Genomic DNA, 27,309 nt, shown 5'->3' on the forward strand with positions numbered 1-27,309 from the left:
CAACTTCTAGTTTCCTAAAATCAGGAAGGACTTCAGCCCCAGCAAACACATCATCTATTATTCTGCCAAAATGGTGGGGGGTGGGAGGGTGCACCATAATTTGTGTGACATCCCCAGGAGCCTTTGGGGAGAAGTTCCAACAGTCCAGAGAGGAAAGAGTATCTCTGTGCTATCCTGACCACTACAAAAGTTAGGTTAGGTTAGCTCAGGCCAGATCTTAGATTTTTGGCCTGGATAAAGTCCTACTCCCTAGCTTAATAATATCAATAATAATTATGGTATTTGTTAAGCACTTACTATGTGCCAAGCACTGTTCTAAGCACTGGGGTAGTTACAAAGTAATCAGGTTGTTCCATGAGGGGCTCACAGTCTCAATCCCCATTTTACAGATGAGGTAACTGAGGCATAGAGAAGTTACGTGGCTTGCCCAAGGTCACACAGCAGACAAATGGCAGAGCCGGGATTAGAACCCATGTTCTCTGACTCCCAAACCCACGCTCTTTCCAATACGCTACACTGCTTCTCCTCTCCAAGCATGACACATCCCTAGCTCCATTCTCTCTCTCTGCCAAATGTCTGCTTCTACTTAATTTCTAACCAGTTTGATTAGATTGGGGGCAAAACAGGAAAGAAGGCATGGAACTTTGGGATGACTAACTGTGAAATAGATAACCTTACTTTCTTCATGAGGCAAGATCCTGTTTTCAGAATATGGTTATTTTGTGAATTACCCATATTTTATGACAAGGGAAATTTTGATGGTGTTAAAAATGGGGGTGATTGGAAGTATTTAATAACAACTCTAAACAACTACCTGATCACTCTAAGTGTTTTTATTTTCTAATAAGGGTATTGGAATCGACTTTCAGATCCCACTCTGCCAGATAGGGATTTGGGAAGGTACAATTCCTCAGAAACACTAGTTCTGGAGAGCACACTGGAAATAGCTGTTAGGTGACAGCTCTTTAAAAAAAACAAAAAAACCTTCTCCTTCCACTTATTGTACCCTAAACTATAGCTGGCTCTCCCCTGGTAACATCACTTATCAAGTACTTATTCTGTTTTTCAACTCTACAGTCTTGGTTTCATGTTAAGTCTTATTTGTAGCTTCAGATCATATCATATGCCTTCACTCATTTTAAAACCAACATACCTCAGGAGGTTTGAATTCTTCAATTCCACCTTCCATTTTCTGTTTAAGTGCACTGTTTACTTGTTTAGCATTTTGAACCTGAACAAGACAAAATAATCAAAAGCAACGAATTAGATCATACATATTGTGCTGAACTTTTATGAAGTGCACACACTGAGTCAGGCCCTTTACAGGGCATTTAACAACTATAATCCCTACTCTCTCAGACTCTACAATTTATGATCTATATATTACATGTACCAATTTACAAATGCCACACACAGGTACCCAGCAGTGAATTTCACTCTCAGTTTTACCTCCTCCAAGTACAAAAGGCAGTTCTGTATACCCATTGTCATATTACCCTGGAGGTTGTTGCCTCCATTGAAAATAAAAGGAAATGGATCTAAGATGGAGCAAGAGTGAATTACGATAAATATAAAGAAGTCGGACATCAAGCATCGTTAAACATTTGAATGGATTGAGGGAAGTGTGAAATTCCTGAAGAGTTTTTAAAAACATAGGCAATTATGGTTCAAAAGTGGAAGCAAGACTTGACTGTAAAGGCCATACTGAAAATGAAGAAATGAACTAAATGTCCATATATTAATTTGTTACTTTCTTGAGTTTAGTAGGCAAATTTAAGTCCCATATAAAAAGTGCATTAGAATTTATTTTTATAATGCAATTTTAAGCAGTTTTTTTTTTTTAAAAAAAAGGTTGGTCTCTTCCAAATCTTTATAAGCTGCAGTACAGAATCTACAGAAAATAAATCACATAATTTTTTTCTTGTTAATCTGTAGAACAAAATTAAAATATTTGTACCAAAACATGAATACCAATGTTTTAAGATGAATAACCACTACAGAGATGTGTGGAGTACAAATCTGACCTTTGTTGTTATTGTTTTTTTTATATCTTTGGGATTTTTTTCTCCCCAGCACTTAATACAGTGCTCAGGACAGAGTAAGGGCTTAACAAGTACCATAATAATAATTATTATAATGAATATACATTGTACTATATTTGCTCATCCAAGAATAATTGTCAAACTTTCAGGAAGGAAAACCCAATCTTTTAAAACTAAGATATACTCCTCTTTGCCATCATCTGGTTTTCAGTTTGCTGTACAGTTATCCCCATCTTCCAATTATGAACTAAATATCATGGAACTAGAGAGTCACTCATCTCTCAATTATCTTTGTTCATGGGGAGTGGGGGACCAGTGTGAATAAGATAAATTGTTAGATAAAATACATCTAGAAGTAATTAGAAAACCCTAATCCAATTTGAATATGAACCAACTGAGGGGAATGAAATGGAAATGAAACGAAATAGGAGGAGGAAGAGAAGGAGGAGGAGAAAGAGGACAAGCAAAGGAAAAAAGCTGAAGTCAGAAGGGGAGCTGGATAACTGCAAATTGTATAACTGTGGAGTGCATATAAAAATAAGAAAAAAACAAAGATAACCTGTCTTTTTAGAGAAATTAACTCCATATCCAGTTGTCTGAGAATGGTGTTGGCTGCATTAGGACTACAAGAAACTGCCACCACATCTTCTTGGGTCAGATACATGCCCTTGGGTGGGCGGCACTTAGAACGCTGAGAGTGATGACGATGCTGCAAACTCTGATACTCTCTCCTTCCAAGACCAATCTTGCTGGTTTGAACGGGCTGTTCAGTGGTACCCTAAAAAGGGAACAACGTGTCTGTTACTATGAAAAAAGTATCATTTGTTAAGGAACACATTAGTAGCAGAGGCACCTATTTTACTTCGTAGTTCTGTAAGAATATTTTTCATAGCACTGATGCTCCTTCTAGATGTGCAACAAATCACTGGAGGAAAAACAAAACATGGCACAAAAACAGTTGCCAAAACCTTCACTAGAGTTATGTTTAAGTAAAGGGTTTAGGATAAAGGTTAAAATTTGGCTGTTTTTAACCACTAATTGAATTTGCTGATTGGATGTACCAATGTTTGATTGATCAATTAGGGTGTGTGCCTTTCCTTCAAAGTACCCACAACACTTTTACTCTTTAGCCCTATCAAAATTTGTGTAGCCCTACAGAAAGCTTTCCCTTTCAGAACTGGGTTGCCAGTGACCACCATGAAATTACAAATCGATAGGACCCAAGTAGGGCACATTAAAAATTTAACTTGCCTGTGATTTATCCAATTGGGCCAATTTACATTTGCATACAAAACCCACAAAAGCAAATACCATATAATTTGAAACAATTTGAAATGTTTCCCTATAAATTTTTGCCTGGGAGAAGATGGATGCAAATTTCTCCACTGGCTGCCCACCCATCTCTGCATTGAACAGAAGCTCCTTACCACTGGCTTTAAGGGACTCGATCAGCTCTCCCCTTCCTACCTTACCTCACTGATCCCCTACTACAACCCAACCCACACTTTGCTCCTCTAATATCAACCCCCTTACTCACTGTACCTCTATTTTGCCTTTTCGCACTGAAAACCCAATGCCTACTTTCTCCCATTGGCATGGAACTACCTCACCATTCATATCCGACAGACCGTCACTCCCCATCTTCAAAGAACATTTCCTCCAAGAGGCCTTCCCTAAGCCTTCACTTGCTCTTTTTGCTCTCTGTTCTGTGTCACTTCCCCTATATGCCCTCCCTTCTGCACTGCCTATGTGCTTGGGTATGTAACCCTTAAGCACTTTGATTTTCACCTCTCACAGCATTTATGTACATATCCATCTGTAATTTATTTTAATTCATTCAATCGAATTTATTGAGCGCTTAAAATGACTGCCTCCCTCTCTAGTCTAAAAGCTCCTTGAAGACAGGGATCTTGTCTACCTACTCTATAATACTGTACTCTCCCAAGCAGTTAGTACAGAACTCTGCATACCATAAGCACCCGATAAATACCACTGACTGATTTTTCCACATGAATGAGATTAAAAATGTCATCGTTTATTAACTAGAAATACCTTCAAATTTCATACAGAAAGTTAAATTTAGGAAAGGTATCAAGTTAAAGGGAAACTGGATGTTATGACAGTGTGCAATTAGTTCTACTATTATAGGTGCTCTCATTTATGTAACTTGACTACGACAAGGGAAATATTAGGGATTGTCTCTCATAGTGTGAGTCAGTTTTGGGTAGAACGTGATCCACAAGTTGGTGCAAGCAGATCCAGTGGAAGAAAAAATGGTTTTGTGTAATTGCATGATTCAGTCAAGGTGAGATGTTGCTACACTTCCCAGCCTCATTGTACTCTTCCAAACAGTACTTTGGGTCTTGGCAACTATACAGTACTGAATCAATAAAGTAAAATAACAACGGGTGGAAAAAGCGGAGAGCATTCTTCTAGTGGTGGGCATAGGGGCAACATAGGAATTTGTATCAAAGAAGGCTGATATCTACCCATCTGATCCATAATCCACTAAATCAATGGTTACTATAATGTGATAATCCAATAAGAAGTTCTTTAAGAATATTACCACGTTATAGCAAAAATGACTGTATAATTGGGGGCAGTGAAAACATAAAGCCCAGACATTTCATTTTAATGGTACAAGCATGCTTCTCTTTCCACAATTCAGGAGCCAGAAAGTGATCATCCTATTTAAAGCAAAAGTGAAGATATACCTACACGTACTGGATCCGTCCAAGAGTCTCTGTGCTGTGTCTCTAACAGTGGCAACAAAAAACCTTTGATGAGCACAATCACAGATGCCCTGACACCCATCTTCATATCAGATGCACTAACATGCCCAACAATGACTTAACCATAACATTACTTTTGGTTATTCTGAATCTCAGTTGCTCTCCCAGCTAAACAGAAATATTGCCATTCAGTTAGTAAACTCTTGAAGGCAGGAATATGTCTACCAACTTTAATGTACTGCACTCAATAAATACCACTGATTAACTGATTGCCACAGTTCACATATTCAACAATATGTGCTGAACTCAACTTCGCTTCATAACTCCAGGGAGCACAACATCTGATTCAAATGGGAAAAAAAAATCGCTGTACAAGAGCTGACAGCAGCAATGGCCTCCTCAAATGTAGCTCCCATGCACCCTTTTGAAACGCAAATTGGAGATGCAAAGAAAACAAGTAATGACAAACCCTGTTGCTCTCTTCCAAGTGCTTAGCACAATGTTCTGTACATGGTGCTCATCGCGATTGTTGACTGCTAACATCCCACCCCACCAACATGGATGAGATGTAGCCAGGATTTATTCTCATTTCTGCTGGGGGTGCAAGACTGGGATGTTTTGGCCTGATGCTCTCATGATAGGAGAGAAGAATGATCTCTGAACAAACCTGAGGGTTGCAGTTGAATCAATGGGTTTCTAGCAACATTTCTACTCCCTTTGCAGGTGTGAGGACTGACTCACAAAAATTTTGATTTCTTCATTTTTAGGTCTTTGCTGAAAACGATTCTCAAAGAGCTATAGCTATGTCCCGGTTCTGAAGTAAAAACCGTTGAGAAGCAGGTCAACTTTCACATCCTAGGTAATCTTCTAATGGTGCCCAATTTACAGCCTGATACCAGATTAGCCAGAGGGAAAAGTCTGGTTCAATGATGATCAAAAAATTACCACTTTTCCTGATGATCATGCCAGATAGCCAAGGGTTGTTGGAACAAGATTATACTGAAACCTTTAATTCAATTTGAGCTATTATTTCAAATATTATTTATGTTCTTCTTTCCCCTCTCTCATAATTCTTGCTAACAAGCAAGTGGGCACAGAGCCATATGAGTATTTTATTTCTAATTCTGCTTCAGGGTAAAGTCCTATTTCTCCTAAAGCAATGATGTCTCCAGGATTTTCAACTGAACTTGAGAGGTCTAGCAACCTTTTCTTGCCCATCATCACTCTTCCTCAAAAAAAGAAGGCTAGGGCAGGATTTCTATGTTATTTAGCAGGGGATATGATAAGAGCTTTCCTTCATACTACCCAAGAGTGACAGGCAGGGTATCAGGTAATAATAAAGAGGTCAAGGGGTACGTCCAAAGGGCAAGCAAGGTAGCATACATGGTATGAGAGGGTGGGGAGGGATAGTAGCAGAGGAAAAATGGGTTATTGAAGCATGCTACACTGCTGTTATGAGCCCTTAGTACAGTGCTCTGCACATAGAAAACACTCAAATTCCATTGATTATAACCCAACAACCTATCCAGAGCCTTGCTCCGTTGGAATTTCCCCATGACCCCTAATTGGGGAAACAAGATTCTAATGCGTTGCTCCCCAATCCCTTCCTCCCCCAACACCTGTTGGGATTGTCAACTGGCTTCTATGAACTCTTGGTAAAAATTTTAGCTAGTGGATAAGGAAGTCAATTACTGGCTATTATTACCTCTTTTTTGGCTTCTTTTTTAGGATCGTAATCACTGTCATTTCCATCCACTGGATGTGCTTCTTCCACATCATCGTCACTAAGGACAAACATCAAAAATTAATAAACAGCCCTCTTTTCCTTTTATGTCAATTCTCTAACAGCGTATTTATTCAACTGCAGTAATTTGATGGTCTTCAGATAGCTAAGGCTGTCATTCCCACCCAAATACGTTAGTGGATGAATTTTTAACTACATTTTCAGTATATGGCTTAAGGACACCTTTCTTTTAGTACGGCTGCAGCAAAATCTCCTAATTGAAAACATGGAGCGACTCACTGGGAGAGGGCTCCAGAGGAAAATTATTCAGAAATAAGAAAACATACTATGCCTTATTCTCAACAGAAATAATGAATGGGAATGTAATTTGTTACAGCAAGAATTGTGGATTGAAAAATAAGGTGCCTATAATAAATGGAAAAATTGAATTACGCTGTCTGATAACTACTGAAAGAATGATGCAGAAATACTGCTTTTCATAGTATTCCACTATATTATTTTAAAAGTTAACTTGAATTCTTCACTCTGTAGGTGCTTTTACAGTTTAAGTAAAAAAACGCACGTGTTCACTTCATAAAAATACTTTAATTTATTTGGCATGCTTCCTTCCAATGTCAGACAAGAGATTAAGGGCTGAGAAAAGAAACTAAACTGTTGGTACTTTCAGCACAGGGTTGTTTTCTCCAAGTTAGAGCTTCCTAAGTATGTGAAAATTATAGGAAATAAAGTTTGCACTGATGAAATAAACATAACTCTTTCTTTGCCTGTGCAATCAATTCAATCTTTGTCTATAAAAGAATTACTATTTAAGAGCATCCGACTTACCTGTCACCTTGATTATGTCTACTGGCGAGTTTCCGAGCCTGCCGATCCATCAAACTAGTCCTAGATCGAGTTTTTTTCCAGGAGTAGTAATACTTTACAAGGCTTGCAATAGTCTTATCTGGAAGCTAAAAGGATTTAAATTATAATAATATGTGTACATGGAACTCATGACTAACAAATATACTCTCATGCTAATTATTTCTTATTTGTTATATTAAAACTACATTTAAAAGTTTTCCTCAACGGGATACGTAATACTGAAATTGACTTCTTTTGCCATTCAGTTGAAATGTACAAGTGGAAGAGTTAGCAATAGTGGCAGGCTTTATAAAAATGAGCTACAAACCAAAGGGCAGTCTTTACAAGTATGAAATCAATGGTATTCATTGAACACTTACTATCAATCGTATTTATTTACTTACTTTACTTATTTTACTTATTTTATTTACTTACTTACTTACTTATTTATTTACTTATTTACTTACTATGTGCAGAGCACCGTACTAAGAACTTAGTACAATACAGTAGGAGAATACAATACAATAGAGTTGGTAAGCACATTCCTTGCCCACAACTAGCTTACAGTCTACAGGGGGAAAAAGAGATTGATATAAATAAATGGGGAAAGGATGGGCAGTAAGAGGATACATGGATAGCATCATTATCAATAACTTTATTTTTGAGTCAAAGGGTAATATTTATTACGAGCTTTTCCAAAACTACCCCAAAATCCATTTACACATAGTTTTCATTCAGCCTTGAGAATAGGTTTTTAAAAAATATATAGATTTAGAATATGTGAAGTTCCTTTCCCATTTTAGATTTCAATGCCAGAAAATTGATTTTTCATTTTAAAATACAAATCATAGGCACAATGTTCAAATAACTGGGGAAAAATAAATTTAAATGAGGCTCAGTCTCCAACAGAAGGAGAAGTCAGAAAAATAAAAGTTTTAAATGATCTGCTTTAAGAATGTGATTTTCTTTCCTGGAATGATAAATGTACTTGAATCAAAATGTAGCAGTATCAGCAGTGCAATGCTAAAAAGCAACATCTGACAAGAGGCAAGCAAGTCATAAAATGCCAAAATTCAGGTTTCAGGCTATTCCTCAGGCGTGGCAAACAACCTATGACAAGAGCAAGATTCCACTGGCATCAGAGCTTTACCCTTCAATTAGACTCGCAACTTTTGTATTTTCTTAGTATTACTGAATGCACCAGAGAGAAAAATGGAAAAAACAGATGTTACTGTCAAAGTATAAGCCGTTGCCTTACCATTTGCTGGATCCTGTGGAAGCTCTTCCCATGGAAACTAAAAGCTTGCTCAAACAGGACTTTATCTTCCACTGTCCACTCATCAGGGAAAGGAGTGAAATTAGGGAGATCAGCAAGGGACTTCTCAATGTTATGCTTATGCCAGAACAACATGCCAAGTGCCTTTGAAGAGAAATCATCCCTTTTTGGTTTTAGCTGATTTATGTCATATCACACTTTAGAAAGTTAAACAAAAATTAAGTTAAAATACTAAGGGTCCGACTTCAACTGAAAAACAAAAACAAAAAATTCACAGTTTTAGGCTTTTAATCCAGCGTGCCTATGTACTACAGCTCATATGGTTTCTTTTGAATTTTTTAAGATTGGGCTTCAGAATATGGATGCTCTTACAGACCATATGTGCTGCAATATTTAGGCAAAACAGTGAGTTAAGGACAGAATGGCTGTGAAATCCCTCAACTGAGTTTGTAGGCTCAAAACTCTGGATTCTCATCCTCCAGTTGTACGATCGCCAAGGATTTAAAAATTCCTCATAATATGGTTTCTGATGTGGATGTGCAATAGACTGTCCCATTACATAATTTGGAAAGAGAAGATCAAATATTAAAAAAGAGCCAAATAAACAATTCTGCATCTGAAAAAATTTTAAAGCCATCAGCCAGTGTGCATAAATAAAAAGGTTGCAGGGCAAAGTTGGGGGTGAAAGTTGAGGTCGGTGGGGGGGGAGAGGTAGGAGAGACTCAGTAAGAAAAAAATTTCCGTTTTCACTTTTCAAAAGCATCTAATAACACAGAAGTTCTGACAATTTACTTTAAAGACCTTGGGACCTTAAGATACAGAAAACTCTTAAGGTTCCAAAGTTTTTAAAATAATTCTGCCCCCACCCTTCAACCAACCCCGCCACTGAATAGTTTTTTTCCCCTCCTTTCCTACAGTAGAGTAGCAGAACTTTCAATAGCCCTTTATTAAAGTATCTCACCAGCAAAGAGAACAAGGATACTGGAAAGTTTAAATAATAATAACTGTGGTATTTGTTAAGCGTTTACTATGTGCCAGGCACTGTGCTAAGCGCTGGGGTAGATACAAGATAATTGGGATGGACATAGTCCCTGTCCCACATAGGGCTCACAGTCTCAATGTCCACTTTACAGATGAAGTAACTGAGGCACAGAGAAGTTAAACGACTTGCTCAAGGTCACACAGCAGACACGTGGTAGAACCGGGATTAGAATCCAAGTCCTTCTTCCAGGCCCATATTCTATCCACTAGGCAATGTTGCTTCTCTATTGATCTTACTTTTATTGCAACCCCTTGGAAGCCTGAAGTGGAATATTCCCCTGCCCAAACTTCCCTCTCTAATATAGGCCTCGTTTATTTTTGAGGAGCTCTTTCTTAGAACCGCATAGCTGGCTTCGATTTTTATAAGCATCAACATATTGTTGAAGGACGAACTCGAACTAGATACTAAACAGTAAGACTGGACGTCTGAATTTCTGGACCTCATCAGCACTCTTTTAAAATGGCATGTTAAGTTTACCTTGCTTAAAGTTAAGTTTTTCAAAAGATACACTTTAATGAGAAATATGTTCTGAAGCACACTTGTCAAAATTTAAAGGAAAAGAAAATCCAAAATAAAGTGGACTGTGTTTGGCAAAAACACGTCTAAATTTCAATGCCCCTGAAATAGAAACAGTAATCACACTGTACTCTGGTTGGCTAGTAAGTCAGTTTTGCCCTCTATTACACTCAGTTCTGCCATAACACATGTTTTCAATTCATGTTTTGGTTAAAATGTAACTGGAGAATTAAGCAATATCTGTCCAACCATGTTAGGGTGTTAGGCTGTATTGCTTTTGTTAAACATTTACTATGCGCCAGGCACTGTACTAAGCACTGGGGTAAATACAGGCAAATCTGGCTGGACACAGTCCCTGTCTCACATGGGGCTCGCAGTCTTAATCCCATTTTACAGATGAAGTAACTGAAGCACAGAAAAATGAAGAAATTTGCCCAAGGTCACACAGCAGGCAAGTGGCAGACCCTGGATTAGAACCCAGGCCCATCTGATTCCCAGGCCCATGCTCTAGCCACTAGGCAACACTGCTTTATCTAGGAAACTGGTTGGGCACATGTGATTGGAGGCAGAATGAACAAGTTTTCCTTACATGAGGTTTAGCAAGAACAAAGTCATGTTAAAGAAGAACTTGACATATTCAGTGGTGGTTGATTCTTTGCACTGTCTCCTTCTGGCTTCCCCACTGCCCAATTTTTGGTGATTTTAGCACTTCTAAAGGATGGGACAGAGTAGTCTTTAGCAGCCTTAATGCTAAAAAGCATTAAAATTCTGCTAAAGTGATACCCAGGATTATCTGTAGATTTTATTTATTCATACTCTCACTAACCTCCTTTTCCAGGTATTAATGAGAGTCATTGCTTTATGCTGTTTTTAAAATGCTTATTACAGAGATGGAAATGCAAACAGTTTGTTAGCCATACCAACTGCAAGTAATTGCATTTTTAGCCTTTTTTAAATCTGAGATGATTTTACATTTAATCATAATGGCATTTATTAAACGCTTACTACCGAGCTAAGTGCTGGGTAGATACAAGATAATTAGATCAGACACAGTCTCTGTCCCACGTGAGATGTACACTTTAAAAGGGAAGGAGAACAGGTATTTTATCCCTATTTTACATGAGGAAAGTGAGGTCCAGAGAAGCTAAAGCAACTTGTCCAATGACACACAGCAGGAAAGTGGCAGAGCTAGGACCTGGGCCTTCTGCCTCCCAGTTTTGTGCTCTTTCAATCAGGCCATGGTTAGGAACTTGAGACCACAAAGTCAAAAGTATGAGAGCAAAACCATCCACCCCCACCCCCTATACACATACACACACACTCACTCTTGCAGCTTTCTTTCTAAAGTAAATCACACCTCCAACTTATGAAGAGCGAAGGAGGCCTGCACATTTAAACATTTCCTTTCAATAGATCCTGCACTCAAAAATATTCTGGGATTTGCTTATCACCTTGTTCAGCATGTCCCAGGGCTAATCTCGGCAGCTTCCATCATTTTTAGGGGAGTTCATTACTTAGGGCACAGAGCTCAATATGAAACAGAGTCATTCAAAGAACAAAAAGCTTGTGGTAAGAGTGACTGCAAAGGAATAGGCTTCTTTACTGTAACTGTTGCTCAATGGACTTTAGTGGGAGGAAAACTGCTGTCTAGTGCAGCTGAGTTTATGCATTTCCAGAAGAATTATGACCAGGTTTTATTTATTCACATACCTGTTCCACATTGTAGCCATGCTTTTCCTTCGCAATTGCAATGTATTCATCCACTATAACAAATAATACCAAGATTAAGTTTCTGTTCTTTAAATAGAAACTTGGAAAACATTTACCTAAACCTAATTCTGGGCTATTGGGGAAAACTGGCATTGAAGTGATGTGTTACCTTTTGTGGTGCTTTACGTTCACAGGCATTCAGAGAGGAAGATATTTTAAGACCTTTCACTTGTAAGAATAGGTATATTCGAGTTTCAAGTTGAAAAAGTATTCTAATTATGTTCAAGATTCAGGGCTACAAAAACTATAGTAAATGACAACTTCCCAAACTATTTAAATAGTTTTTCCTGTACCATTAAGTCCTTACTCAACTTCTTTCCCAGTGGAATGAACACCCAACAACACATGGGAAGATTTGGGAGAATGAGGATTTTGATAACTGATTTAGGATAAAAATGCCATCAAAACTCATCAGCACTACCAACCTATTATGAAATACTCAATTCAAATGGAAATTTCCTCTGAACATAAACTTAAGCACCATACCAAATTAAAAGATGGGATCATAATCCTTCCAGATGCAGAAATATGACACTGTTGGAGAATTATGCATTGTGGTGGTACCAGAGCTACCATGGTCCATGAGCTAGGCTCTTGACCCATTCACATCACCTCTTTTCTTCCCCTCCATGGGGAACAAAGCCCCAAGGCCCCCAGGGACAATATACATTAAATGACTGGCCATACATCTGGGGTCATTTCATTCTCCTCCCTGATTAATTCATACTGACAGCAGTGCAGTCGAGCTGTCTTTGGGCAGAGTCAAGTCCAACCTGGTGAATCCCAATTTGCTGCGAGGGGGGAGAAAGACAGATACAAAAATAGGACAGAGTGCACCAATGCTTTTCCAAGAGCCCCGACCAAAATTTAAAAACCTAATTGTTACATGATCAAATACCAATGTTAATATGTGCCAATAACAAAAAAAAAATAAGGCTTGTGTACACGTGTAGATATTTGATTTTGACAGTGTTATCTTTCACATCCTATTCACCAAAGAGACTCCCCCTTTATGTGCTATAATTCTAAAGATTTATACTTAATCTAATGTTAGTCAGAACAAAGCTGTTGAAATGGAAAACGCTGAGGAGGTACGTGTTAAAAGAGGTGTGTGAGGCCAGGTTAAATTCATACTTGCAGCATGGGAAAGTGTGTGCGTTCTAAGGAATACTGACATTGGAATTCAATAGCGCTATTGCAATGAAGAGTGTTATAGCAGGGATTCCCAATACAAAGAGAAAAGTATATTGTTTAGGGTGGTCCATGACAGGGGACATCACGGAAGTGGTACTTGCTAAGCATTTACTGTGTCAAGCACTAGGGTAGATACAAGAGGGAAAACAAGTATTGAATCCCCATTTTAGAGATGAGGCACAAAGAAGTGACTTGTTCAAGGTCACAAAACAGACAGGCAACAGAGCTTGGATCAGAACCCTGGTCCTCTAACTTCTAGGCCCAGTCCCTTTCCGCTAAGCCACAGTGCTTCGAGTGTCACATTTCTGTTTTTTCCCACTATTTGTCTTCTAATTAGACAGAGAAGACTTTGTGGAGGAAGTGGGATTGCCAAAACTCTTGAATCTACTAATATGATTAATATGAAATACAGACTTACACTTGGCATCCGGAATACTGTGATATGGTGACCAGACAAGCATCCCCCCATTGTCTTTATCGGTGTATTTTGTAGCTCCTGTAACAAGAAGGAAACGTTTTATTGTTCTATTATTGCTAGAACAATAATTGTTGTATTTAAGATGAGTAAATGAATTATACTTTATTTCTATGTTGTATCTGCATAAGAGAGCACTTACTGTATGCACAGCACTGTACTAAAGACTTGGGAGAGTATACTACAACACAGTTAATAGATATGTTCCCTGACCACAAGGAGCAAAGAGCATATAGAGAGAGGAAAAACAAAGGGAAAATAACTTTTACACTAAAAACTCTAGAGGTTTAGTAGCCATGAATTTTAGTACTAGAATTGCCTTTCACTAGGAGTCACCTGGATAGCCCTACTGGTGGCCCAGTGGAAAGAGCGTAGCTCTGGGAATAAGATGACCTGAGCTCTAGTCCCTGCTCTCTAAGAAAGAGCATGAAAGTTGATGTTTGATGAACTACCTGGAGATCCTGCAAAGTACACAGGCCCAGGAGGAATCCTGAAAAAAAATAAATAAAATAGCCGGCGACCAAAGCAACTACCTGTCAGTTCACAACACAGCACTGGCAGTGTGGTGCGGTCACTTGAACTGTAAATAGGTCCCAGAGTTAAAAAGGCCTTTGTGGGCACTTCAAAATGCTTGCTTACTCACTCACTGCCCAGCAGAAATGCAATTGAGAGGGCCGAGAATGGGTGCCACACCACTACCGCTGTAATCCATTCTTTCATACAGGTTCTCAGTCCTGAGGTCTGTCCATCAACATTTAACGGTTACCTGAACTTAACCTGTAAGAAAACTACAACAGCGAAACTAAATCTGTGCTCTGTGTTCACTACTAAAAAACTTTTATAAGGAGGAACAAGGAATCCTGGGATGAGGGCTCTAAAAATAGAAGGTTGTTTTTCAAGATTACAAAACGCTATTTATTCAACGCAGTTGAGATGCTTGTAACAGTGCTGAAACTTAAAAAAAAAACAAAACACGTTAACTAGAATGACCATGGCGTCACCTCTGATGGCAGGCAGGCTGCTAAAGATTATCATGTCATACATAGCCTGGACCAGAGGCTGGGCACCCCGGACCTCCCTCTCCAACTTTATCTGTCGTACAGAGGCCCTAGAGGGGGGCTGGGGACCACAGCCCCTCCCTAGCCTGGGGAGGCCACTCCCCACTGGCCAAAATGAAAGCTGTTCGCGGTAGTGTCCATAACTGGAATGATTTCTGGGACTTTTCTTCATCTTGGAGCTGAGTCGGGCCCGTTCTAAGTTCAAGTACTGCTTGTTAGTCAATCAATTAATCAATGTTACTTATTGAGGGCTTACTGTGTGCAGAGCCCTGTACTAAGCGAATGGGAGAGTACAAAACAACAGAGTTGGTAGACACATTCTCTACCCACAATGAGCTTACAGTCTAAAACGGGGAGACATACATTAATATAAATACTTTCCGTTAACTGACTCAATAAGAATCTAGTTTCTAACTACATGAAAAATAAAAACCCTAATTGTGCCACATACAAATAAAACAAAATGCTCAAAAGCGCTGTTGCTTAAGGGACTGTGACGGTTTCAATCATATTTATTGAGCACTTACTGTGTGCAGAGCACTGTACTGAGCATTTGAGTATGCTATAGAGTTGGTAGACATGTTCCCTGCCCACAAGAAGCTTTCAATCAGCCAATCAATTTAGTATCATGTTAAATTGGCAGATTTGAATATTCAGATTACTTCCTGCAAAATGGATCTGAATTACAATGTAGCTATTCAAGTTTTATAGCACTTAAATTTTACAGGCAAACAATAGGCTTAGACTTAAAATATTTACTCCCTCATCCCCTCACTTTTGTAGCCTTGAAATTTAAGGTAAATTCTCCCTAAAACAGACATATTGATGTTCATGAGTAATGACTGCCGTTTCTTCTTGCAGATTCTTGCTATGGTAATTAAAGGACTGATCTAATAGAAATTGGCTTCCCCAGAAGCTCTCCCACTGAACGTGATGAGTCTTCTCAGCTCTACAACTGCAATGGTTAACAGCTCTACTAGTATGGAAAGTCCCATTTAGTAGTAGTAGTAGTAGTAGTAGTAGTAGTAGTGGTAGTAGTGTTCTGACGACTTGACACCTGTCCACATGTTTTTTTTTGTTGTCTGTCTCCCCCTTCTAGACTGTGAGCCCGTTGTTGGGTAGGGCCCATCTCTATATGTTGCCTACCTGTACTTCCCAAGCAGTTAGTACAGTGCTTTGCACACAGTAAGCGCTCAATAAATATGATTGAATGAATGAATAGTGGAATGCCTAATTAAGATATTTCATAATGTTCTTTGCCCAACCCGAAGACCAACTCCACCAGGTGCAATCACCACCTAAAGCAACCAGTTCCAGGAAATAATATTCAAAGACATTCTGAGCTCATTAAAGCAAAACACAAAAAACTCCTCTTTGCCTGTATTTCCCTACAACAAATTTCCCTCTTCCCTCATTATCAGTCAACTGAGACTTGGAAGGCTGGTGGCCCAAATGCTAAAATGCTTATCCAAAGTGACTACAAATGAAAGGGAATCTGGAGTTAAAGTGATCCCTTGTCTTTCTGGGCTATTCCTTGACTACAACCCTTCCCACTAAAAGTGAGAAGAGGTATATACATAATTCCACGGAGTAAGAAAATGAACACACAATATTGCATTCCAGCCCATCAAGATTCACTTTCCTTATTTAAAAAGCCAAAATAACCTCACCTAGCACAGTAGAAATCTAAAACCCACCATTCCATTTATTTGCAATGGAAAAAATGGTAGATTCTGTTGCCCCAAAGTGTTTTCACCATGCATTTTGGATAGAAGGTAACAAAAGAATTAGTGTACGTTCTTCCAGCATCATGCATCTGCCTGGACCCCGCATGACATAGAAAAACCTGAGCGCATGCCTGAGGCAAGACTTTATGCTCAGTTCTGCAAGACTGCAATCCTAGTGTCACAGGAGAACTGGGTGTATTTAATTCTAGAGCAAAAGATTAACACTTCACTGAAGAGATGAAACTCTAAAGGAAATTAAGTTTGAAAATCACCTTCTGAAAAGACACTAAGCTACCAACTTCAATCTTTTTCGGTCTGAAAAGATGCCAGCATGTGTACAATTGGTACACTGGTAACGGATTAGCATTAAAAGGTCATGCAAAATCCCAAAAGTTGGAACTTCTTATCTGAAGTATTTGAGGATACCTAAGACCTATATTTATAAAACTACTGGAGAATAGTGCTTTCAAACAGGGAGGAAAAAAAGGCCACCAACCTAAACCTACAATGATTGCAACTCTGTAGTCAACTTCAATACCAAAAGGGCACCAAGAAAATCCCCTTTGTTCAGGAAGATTTTATTTTGCTAAATGGGACACTCAGGATTGTAATAAATCAGAAAGATGAAGGTCCAGATATTGAGAAGGATCTTCTGTCTTATGAACCTGTTGTGGACTGACTCCATAAAGGAAGTCATAGGAAGGCACAAAGTCAGATTAACCAGTTAATATACTTAATTTAGCACATAGCTCCCATCCCTGCTGCCCCTTTAAATATTAATCCTTAAATCTACTGAACCCAACCAGTTAGTTCCATAACTATAGTTTGCATTATGCTTAACAATTCTTGTCCTTCATCTCCATGACCAACATTTACATATTTTAACCCTTCCATTTCTTGATACATGCAGTGGAGTTTCTACCTTAATCCTTGCGTCTATGGGATTGATTTATATTTACAGATCACCACACTTCATGGGCCACAAAAAGAACCATACACGTCAGGATATGAAAAGCTAGACATGGCTATAAGAACAGTGGAGCAAGAGTAGAGAAATCAAGAAGAGCCAAAACCATGCTAGAGGGACACGAAAAAGAACTGACATTTTCTCATTTTTGTTTTTAGTCAATTAATAAAACTAGTTTCACTTCCATGCAGTTTTCTCACTCAAATTATGTTTAAAACCTTTGTGGTCCTAGCCTACCTAATTATGTTGAGCTGACAATGAATATTACTTTATAAAATTACTGAATAGAGAAGCAGCGTGGCCTTGCGGCTAGAGCACGGTCCTGGAAGTCAGAAGGACCTGGGTTCTAATCTTGGCCCTGCCACTTGCCTGCTGTGTGACCTTGGATAAGTCACATAAATTCTCCGTGCCTCACCTCATCTGTAAAATGGGGATTAAGATTGTGAGCTCCACGTGGGTCATGGCCCTGTGTCCAACCTGATGAGCTTATTCTATCCCAGTGCTTAATACAGTGACTGGCACATAGTAAGCACTTAATACCAAAAAAAGTATCAAAATAAAGTGAACTTTCAAAGCAAAAAGTTTCCTCAGAAGCCTAAAGGCAGATCTGTGCCTGACAGTCTATTTCCTGAAGTTTACCTTCTCTTTCCACCCACTTTAAAATTCCTGATGATGGTTGGACAAAGCCTTTCAAATTTAAGTATAAACCACTTATGTTCCAATCCCAACTTTCATTTCCAGTAAGGGACAAGCCAAAAAAAAAACAAAACCCAACAAAAACCTGGTGCTTTAAAGGTGAGAAGACAACTATGAAGGTACTAGTTTAATAACTAGGCACGAGGGCAAATCAAGACAAATGAAAAAAATGAAGAAACCTAAAATGCAAAAAGTCAGTAAAATAACTTTTCAAAATGAAGTTCAAAAAAAGAAAGTCACAACTAGCATATGATGATCTCCTACTTTGAGACTAGTGGACATCATTCAGTTGAAGTGGATAAACAGGTGATGTTTCAAACCTGATCAATCCAAAGGTATTTACTGAGCACTTAAGGTGGGCAGAGCACTGTACTAAGTGCTTGATCAGAAAGGAAAACAGTTAAGTGGGTTTACAAGTAGGCATCTACTTGGCTCACTGACATTTATGCTAAAGTGACAAGTGGCTATTTTAACATTTTAAATTAGGTCATAATGGCTTGGGAGTAAACCTAGTTTCAGATTCAAGAGGAATAATTCTTTTAACTGATAAAGGATTTTTCTTAAATAAAAACTGCATTCTTTTGGGTAGGAGTTTAAAAGACGACAAGCAGATTTTGTAAGGTATCTCAGTCAATCAACAAAATTTATTGAACATCTTCTGTGTGCAGAGCACTATACTCCGCACTTGGAAGAATACAATTAGTGAACATGATCTCTGCCCTCAAGGAGCTTACAATCTAAGGGAGTGGGGAGAAGACAGACATTAAGTGAATTACAGCTAGGAGAAAAAAGGAAATATGTACAGGAATTAGGGTTTAATAGCGCATTTAAGGTATGAAATAAGTGCTATGGGATGTTGTGAGTATACAAGGGCAAAGAAGTGCTTAAAGTGGCAGATGGAGGGGATGTAACTTGGGAAGATAAATTAATTTAGGGAAGTCTCCTGAAGATGTGATTTCAGGAAGGCTTTGACAATTGAGAGAGCAGTGGTCTAATGAACTTGAAAGGGGAGGGGACGACACATGAGCAAAAGATCAACTGCAGGAGAGACAAGAAAAAGGTACTGTGAGTAGGATATCTTGAGAGGAATGTGAGCTGAAGTGTACTGGAAGGGAAGAGTGGATCAAACCATCAATCGCATTTATAAACAGAAGTGAGCCGATTGATGGCATTAAATAAAATCAATGGGCAAGAGTTTCTGCTTCATGTGGAGAGGAATGGGTCAATGTTTCTGATTTGGATGACATGTTCAAAATGTTTTAGAAAATAATACAGGCAGTAGAATGAAGTAGAAAGTTGAAGGGGAGACTGAAGGCAGGAAGACCAGAGAGGAGGCTGAAGCTCTAATTAAGTGAAGCAATAACAGGTGCCTGGACACACTTGGTGATCATTTAGATGGAGAAGGAGGAGGGCATCCTGGAAATGTAGTGGAGGAAGCTGACAGGATTCAGTGAGACACAAAATACGGGGGCTTAAGAAGGAGCAGGGAATGGGTGCCTGAGAGTCATGGAGGAAAAGGAGTCAGAGAATGCCAGGGTTATGGGCCTCAGAGACAGAGGATAATTGTCAACTGTGGTGGGAAAGAGTAGAAGGAGAGGTGGGAGGACCCTCCCCCAAATTGTTTAGCCAGCAAGAGGTTCACAAAATCCTTTCTGACATGTTTTGACTAGGCACAAATCTATAACTAGAAGTTATATAAAGGAGTACATTGAGATCTACGTTGCGTTCAAGAGCATTTAAAATATTCCTAGGAGGCTTCAACTTAATTTTCTTCATGGCCCAATGTAATTTAGGAGCAAGAAAATTCAATGTCTAGGCAGAATTAACTCGATTTTTTCTTCTTCTGAGGAACAGGGAAAAAAGTGAAAGCTTGACATTCCTCTTACCACACAAATCAAAGTTTGGTGAGGTTCCCCCCACCCCCCCCTTTTCTTTGGTCACAAAAGACTGCCTTTCAACAGGCTTGGGGCCTGCTGAGGAAAAAGCCACTCGACAGGATATTCCTCATTAAATGAGCATTACAGTAAATATCTTACGTTACCTTGCAATAGTACAAAAACCCAACACGGTCCTCCTGTACTTCAGCAAGACAAATACAAAAAAGCCTTAGCAGCTGGCAATAGAGTGATTTGGGGGCAATGGCATCATTCTTCCTAAAAACAGAAGAATGGGGGAAAAGGTTTAAAGAGAGGCGTGTGATCAACACGGTCCTCCTGTACTTCAGCAAGACAAATACAAAAAGGCCTTAGCAGCTGGCAATAGAGTGAATTGGGGGCAACGGCATCATTCTTCCTAAAAGCAGAAGAATGGGGGAAAGGTTTAAAGAGAGGCGTGTGATCACCCCCAAAATAAATGCCCCTTTCCAAAGTGCTCCCAGCCACGGTGGGGTTCAAGGTATGAGACTGGGTCCCCGGGGAGAGGTTTCGGTTTGGAGCCTCCTTAGGAGGAGGCACCCTGGCCCAGTCCTCTCCCCCAGCTGAAATCCCGTGACCGCCACGGGGCTCGTTTGGAGAAAAAACGACCCAGAAACGGGGTTGGCAGGGGAGGCTGGAACCTGGTTCTCGTTTAGAAAATGTCTCCCTGGGAGACTTAGCAGCAGCCACCACTTGGTGGTTTGACTTCCTAAGGCTGGTCTGGCAGGCGAGGTGTGCCTCTGGCGTCTGGCTCTCCACCCCATCCCCTCCCCTCGGCCGCTCGTTCGGGCTGCAGAGGCGCTGCTACCGAGGCTACTCCACCTTGCAAAAAAAAAAAAAAAATATATATATATATTCCCGTTTCCCGAGGCTGCTGCTGGGACTGGGCTGTCCGCCTCCACCGGGTGACAGCAGCCAGGGAGACCTGGGCCACCTTGGAAGGCCGGTCCCCGGGGGCGGCTGCTGCGGGGGATTTTTCCACGATCTTCCCACCTCCCTCCATCCCAATCTTTCGGTCCTTCGCTTTGCGGCACCTCCTCCGCGACCGCCCCGGCACTCTTGGGGGGTCCGCCTTATTTATTTATTATTTGACTTGTCCATATCCTATTTCTTTTATGTTGTATGTTTGGTTTTGTTCTCTGTCTCCCCCTTTTCGACTGTGAGCCCACTGTTGGGTAGGGACCTCTATGTTGCCAACTTGGGCTTCCCAAGCGCTTAGTCCAGTGCTCTGCACACAGTAAGCGCTCAATAAATACGATTTTTGATGATGTTCTGCACCCTAATTTTCTGCGCCGATGCCTCCCAAGTGCTTAAACGGCGTTTCTCCATCCTTGCAGACTCCCGGGCTCCAGGGATGCTAGGGGAAGCTCCAAATGCACAAGTGGCCTCCCGACGAATCCATATTAACCTTCCAACATCCCAACCCCATAGCCGCCTGGAAGCCTGTGACAACCCCTCCGATCCCTGACACTCGCCCTTCCTCCTCTCCAAATAGCCATCTCGCCCGGCTTTCCCACCCCCCGAGTGCTTAGTACAGTGCTCTGCACATAGTAAGCGCTCAATAAATACGATTGATTGATTGAGTGGACCCCGACTTCCCCTCTCGCTCCAGAAAAGGAAGGAGCGCCTTTCCAGCAAAAAAAAGAAAAGGAGAGACTTACCGGGCTCAAATTCGGGGATGCGAGCTTGAAATTCCGCCCCGACCCTCATTCCAACATCTGCAAGGGAGTACCAAAAATAAAAAAAAGGGAGAGGGTGGGGGGATAGGCGACTTATTAAACGACGACGATGATAGTCTTTATGGGGGGGGAATAGGTGACTTATTAAACGACGACGATGATAGTCTTTATGGGGGGGGAATAGGCGACTTATTAAACGACGACGATGATAGTCTTTAAAGCTTGGGGGGGGAAATAGGCGACTTAAACGACGGTGATGACAGTGTTTAAAGAATAGGTGGGAAAGACAGGCGACTTATTAAACGACGGCGATGGTAGTCTTTAAAGCTTAAAATGGGAAGGAGTCGGGGGGCCGAGGAAGGTGAGGCCAAGCCCACCCATCCAGCGAGATGGAGCAAGTGGAAAGGAGGAGGAGGAGGTGGTGGAGGGGGAGGAGAAAGAGGAGGAGGAAGGGGAGGAGGGGGTCGCGGTGGGTGCTTGCTGCTGCACTGCACCGGGAGTTCGAGGCTACCGCAGAGCCCGGGATCTGAAGGGAGGGAGGGGAAAAAAAAGAGGATTTCGAGGCTACCACCGTGCTCGTCGTCGCTGCTGCCGCCGCCGCTCTCCGGCTCCGAAAAGTGGAGCCCGTTGGAGGCGCAGGCCGGGGGCTTCCCGCCCCGGTTCTTCCCCAGAAAGTCGGGCCCTTTCTCCATCATGCCGGGCATGGTGGAAGCGGGGGCGGAGGGGGGGGAAGGTGGCGTCTGGGCGAGGGGCAGACGGAGGAAAAGGAGGAGGGGGAAGACGATTAATATGGAGCCGCCATGACCAGGCCGCTCGGCGCATCAACTCACGCCAACCCGCCCCCCCCCTTCCTCCTCCGCCGCCCCGCCCCTTCCCATCGCGGCCGCGGTATCCCTCCGCGGGACGAGGAAGGGGTCGGTCCGCTCCTAAACCGGCCCGGGCCAGTCAGAACTGGCCCGCGGGCGGGAGCGGGATCCGCCCCTGCCTCCTTTCGGAGAGGATGCCCCGTCTGCGGGGTCTGAGTCCGGAGCTAAGCGCGGGGGGAGGGGGGGACTCTTTGCTTCCTCGGGAGCGGAAGGAGCCCGGGTCAGGCCGGGGCGCGGTGCGGCCGTTGGAGTGGAGGAGGAGGAGGCCGCTGTCATGGCGACGGTTGCGGGGTTGGGGGACCACAGCTGGAGGCTGCGGGGCTCCTGAGGGAAGGCAGCCCCGCTAGCCTTGGTGGCCGCATTTTTAGCCTTCTTCTGGGCTAGGTTGAATGATGTCTCCCCCTTCATTTTTAGGCTTCTTCTGGGTTAGGTTGAATGGTGTCTCCCCCTTCATTTTTAGGCTTCTTCTGAGCTAGTTTAATGATGTCTCCCCCTTCATTTTTAGGCTTCTTCTGAGCTAGGTTGAATGGTGTCTCCCCCTTCATTTTTAGGCTTCTTCTGAGCTAGGTTGAATGGTGTCTCCCCCTTCATTTTTAGCCTTCTTCTGAGCTAGGTTGAATGGCGTCTCCCCCTTCATTTTTAGCCTTCTTCTGGGCTAGGTTGAATGGTGTCTCCCCCTTCATTTTTAGGCTTCTTCTGAGCTAGGTTGAATGGTGTCTCCCCCTTCATTTTTAGGCTTCTTCTGAGCTAGGTTGAATGGTGTCTCCCCCTTCATTTTTAGGCTTCTTCTGGGTTAGGTTGAATGGTGTCTCCCCCTTCATTTTTAGGCTTCTTCTGAGCTAGGTTGAATGGTGTCTCCCCCTTCATTTTTAGGCTTCTTCTGAGCTAGGTTGAATGGTGTCTCCCCCTTCATTTTTAGCCTTCTTCTGAGCTAGGTTGAATGGTGTCTCCCCCTTCATTTTTAGGCTTCTTCTGGGTTAGGTTGAATGGTGTCTCCCCCTTCATTTTTAGGCCTCTTCTGAGCTAGGTTGAATGGTGTCTCCCCCTTCATTTTTAGGCTTCTTCTGAGCTAGGTTGAATGGTGTCTCCCCCTTCATTTTTAGGCTTCTTCTGAGCTAGGTTGAATGGTGTCTCCCCCCTTCATTTTTAGGCTTCTTCTGAGCTAGGTTGAATGATGTCTCCCCCTTCATTTTTAGCCTTCTTCTGGGCTAGGTTGAATGGTGTCTCCCCCTTCATTTTTAGGCTTCTTCTGAGCTAGGTTGAATGGTGTCTCCCCCTTCATTTTTAGCCTTCTTCTGAGCTAGGTTGAATGGTGTCTCCCCCTTCATTTTTAGGCTTCTTCTGAGCTAGGTTGAATGGTGTCTCCCCCTTCATTTTTAGCCTTCTTCTGAGCTAGGTTGAATGATGTCTCCCCCTTCATTTTTAGGCTTCTTCTGAGCTAGGTTGAATGATGTCTCCCCCTTCATTTTTAGGCTTTTTCTGAGCTAGGTTGAATGATGTCTCCCCCTTCATTTTTAGCCTTCTTCTGAGCTAGGTTGAATGATGTCTCCCCCTTCATTTTTAGCCTTCTTCTGAGCTAGGTTGAATGGTGTCTCCCCCTTCATTTTTAGGCTTCTTCTGAGCTAGGTTGAATGGTGTCTCCCCCTTCATTTTTAGGCTTCTTCTGAGCTAGGTTGAATGATGTCTCCCCCTTCATTTTTAGCCTTCTTCTGAGCTAGGTTGAATGGTGTCTCCCCCTTCATTTTTAGGCTTCTTCTGAGCTAGGTTGAATGGTGTCTCCCCCTTCATTTTTAGCCTTCTTCTGAGCTAGGTTGAATGGTGTCTCCCCCTTCATTTTTAGGCTTCTTCTGAGCTAGGTTGAATGGTGTCTCCCCCTTCATTTTTAGCCTTCTTCTGAGCTAGGTTGAATGGTGTCTCCCCCTTCATTTTTAGGCTTCTTCTGAGCTAGGTTGAATGGTGTCTCCCCCTTCATTTTTAGCCTTCTTCTGAGCTAGGTTGAATGGTGTCTCCCCCTTCATTTTTAGCCTTCTTCTGGGCTAGGTTGAATGGTGTCTCCCCCTTCATTTTTAGGCTTCTTCTGAGCTAGGTTGAATGGTGTCTCCCCCTTCATTTTTAGGCTTCTTCTGAGCTAGGTTGAATGGTGTCTCCCCCTTCATTTTTAGGCTTCTTCTGGGTTAGGTTGAATGGTGTCTCCCCCTTCATTTTTAGGCTTCTTCTGAGCTAGGTTGAATGGTGTCTCCCCCTTCATTTTTAGGCTTCTTCTGAGCTAGGTTGAATGGTGTCTCCCCCTTCATTTTTAGGCTTCTTCTGAGCTAGGTTGAATGGTGTCTCCCCCTTCATTTTTAGGCTTCTTCTGGGTTAGGTTGAATGGTGTCTCCCCCTTCATTTTTAGGCCTCTTCTGAGCTAGGTTGAATGGTGTCTCCCCCTTCATTTTTAGGCTTCTTCTGAGCTAGGTTGAATGGTGTCTCCCCCTTCATTTTTAGGCTTCTTCTGAGCTAGGTTGAATGGTGTCTCCCCCTTCATTTTTAGGCTTCTTCTGAGCTAGGTTGAATGATGTCTCCCCCTTCATTTTTAGCCTTCTTCTGGGCTAGGTTGAATGGTGTCTCCCCCTTCATTTTTAGGCTTCTTCTGAGCTAGGTTGAATGGTGTCTCCCCCTTCATTTTTAGCCTTCTTCTGAGCTAGGTTGAATGGTGTCTCCCCCTTCATTTTTAGGCTTCTTCTGAGCTAGGTTGAATGGTGTCTCCCCCTTCATTTTTAGGCTTCTTCTGAGCTAGGTTGAATGGTGTCTCCCCCTTCATTTTTAGGCTTCTTCTGGGTTAGGTTGAATGGTGTCTCCCCCTTCATTTTTAGGCCTCTTCTGAGCTAGGTTGAATGGTGTCTCCCCCTTCATTTTTAGGCTTCTTCTGAGCTAGGTTGAATGGTGTCTCCCCCCTTCATTTTTAGGCTTCTTCTGAGCTAGGTTGAATGGTGTCTCCCCCTTCATTTTTAGGCTTCTTCTGAGCTAGGTTGAATGATGTCTCCCCCTTCATTTTTAGCCTTCTTCTGGGCTAGGTTGAATGGTGTCTCCCCCTTCATTTTTAGGCTTCTTCTGAGCTAGGTTGAATGGTGTCTCCCCCTTCATTTTTAGCCTTCTTCTGAGCTAGGTTGAATGGTGTCTCCCCCCTTCATTTTTAGGCTTCTTCTGAGCTAGGTTGAATGGTGTCTCCCCCTTCATTTTTAGCCTTCTTCTGAGCTAGGTTGAATGATGTCTCCCCCTTCATTTTTAGGCTTCTTCTGAGCTAGGTTGAATGATGTCTCCCCCTTCATTTTCAGGCTTCTTCTGAGCTAGGTTGAATGGTGTCTCCCCCTTCATTTTTAGGCTTCTTCTGAGCTAGGTTGAATGGTGTCTCCCCCTTCATTTTTAGGCTTCTTCTGGGTTAGGTTGAATGGTGTCTCCCCCTTCATTTTTAGGCTTCTTCTGAGCTAGGTTGAATGGTGTCTCCCCCTTCATTTTTAGCCTTCTTCTGAGCTAGGTTGAATGGTGTCTCCCCCTTCATTTTTAGGCTTCTTCTGAGCTAGTTTAATGATGTCTCCCCCTTCATTTTTAGGCTTCTTCTGAGCTAGGTTGAATGATGTCTCCCCCTTCATTTTTAGCCTTCTTCTGAGCTAGGTTGAATGATGTCTCCCCCTTCATTTTTAGCCTTCTTCTGAGCTAGGTTGAATGGTGTCTCCCCCTTCATTTTTAGGCTTCTGAGCTAGGTTGAATGGTGTCTCCCCCTTCATTTTTAGGCTTCTTCTGAGCTAGGTTGAATGATGTCTCCCCCTTCATTTTTAGCCTTCTTCTGAGCTAGGTTGAATGGTGTCTCCCCCTTCATTTTTAGGCTTCTTCTGAGCTAGGTTGAATGGTGTCTCCCCCTTCATTTTTAGCCTTCTTCTGAGCTAGGTTGAATGGTGTCTCCCCCCTTCATTTTTAGGCTTCTTCTGAGCTAGGTTGAATGGTGTCTCCCCCTTCATTTTTAGGCTTCTTCTGAGCTAGGTTGAATGGTGTCTCCCCCTTCATTTTTAGGCTTCTTCTGAGCTAGGTTGAATGATGTCTCCCCCTTCATTTTTAGCCTTCTTCTGAGCTAGGTTGAATGGTGTCTCCCCCTTCATTTTTAGCCTTCTTCTGAGCTAGGTTGAATGGTGTCTCCCCCTTCATTTTTAGGCTTCTTCTGAGCTAGGTTGAATGGTGTCTCCCCCTTCATTTTTAGGCTTCTTCTGAGCTAGGTTGAATGGTGTCTCCCCCTTCATTTTTAGGCTTCTTCTGAGCTAGGTTGAATGGTGTCTCCCCCTTCATTTTTAGGCTTCTTCTGAGCTAGGTTGAATGGTGTCTCCCCCTTCATTTTTAGGCTTCTTCTGAGCTAGGTTGAATGGTGTCTCCCCCTTCATTTTTAGGCTTCTTCTGAGCTAGGTTGAATGGTGTCTCCCCCTTCATTTTTAGGCTTCTTCTGAGCTAGGTTGAATGGTGTCTCCCCCTTCATTTTTAGGCTTCTTCTGAGCTAGGTTGAATGATGTCTCCCCCTTCATTTTTAGCCTTCTTCTGAGCTAGGTTGAATGATGTCTCCCCCTTCATTTTTAGCCTTCTTCTGAGCTAGGTTGAATGATGTCTCCCCCTTCTAGATTGGGAGGCCGCTGTTGGGTAGGGACCGTCTCTATATGTTGCCGACCTGTACTTCCCAAGCACCAAGTAATAATAATAATAATGATGGCATTTATTAAGCGCTTACGACCTGTACTTCCCAAGCGCCT

General features: G+C 41.8%; 1 protein-coding gene across 5 annotated transcripts in view; it reads right to left on the reverse strand.

Annotated features, from left to right (window-relative positions):
- The window catches only part of RCOR3 (REST corepressor 3), a 41,108-nt gene extending 18,616 nt beyond the window's left edge, over window positions 1-22,492 (reverse strand). For 2 of the 5 annotated variants that reach the window (XM_038760770.1, XM_038760774.1), the window contains exons 1-9: window positions 22,246-22,492; window positions 21,657-21,713; window positions 13,578-13,655; window positions 11,906-11,958; window positions 8,620-8,781; window positions 7,344-7,468; window positions 6,480-6,558; window positions 2,602-2,820; window positions 1,154-1,231 (exon numbers count right to left, since the gene is read on the reverse strand). In XM_038760770.1, coding sequence (XP_038616698.1) covers window positions 1,154-1,231; window positions 2,602-2,820; window positions 6,480-6,558; window positions 7,344-7,468; window positions 8,620-8,781; window positions 11,906-11,958; window positions 13,578-13,655; window positions 21,657-21,713; window positions 22,246-22,378 — 984 coding nt within the window. In that variant the 5' untranslated portion in view covers window positions 22,379-22,492. Of the gene's footprint in view, window positions 1-1,153; window positions 1,232-2,601; window positions 2,821-6,479; window positions 6,559-7,343; window positions 7,469-8,619; window positions 8,782-11,905; window positions 11,959-13,577; window positions 13,656-14,277; window positions 14,335-20,123; window positions 20,589-21,656; window positions 21,714-22,242 lie in introns of those variants that run through there. The other 3 variants (XM_038760769.1, XM_038760771.1, XM_038760772.1) reach the window with 3 other exon arrangements.
- Between the last annotated feature and the right edge of the window lie 4,817 nt (window positions 22,493-27,309).

The sequence above is a fragment of the Tachyglossus aculeatus genome, chromosome 19 (assembly GCF_015852505.1).
Source record: "Tachyglossus aculeatus isolate mTacAcu1 chromosome 19, mTacAcu1.pri, whole genome shotgun sequence".
NCBI classification, from domain to species: Eukaryota; Metazoa; Chordata; class Mammalia; order Monotremata; family Tachyglossidae; genus Tachyglossus; species Tachyglossus aculeatus.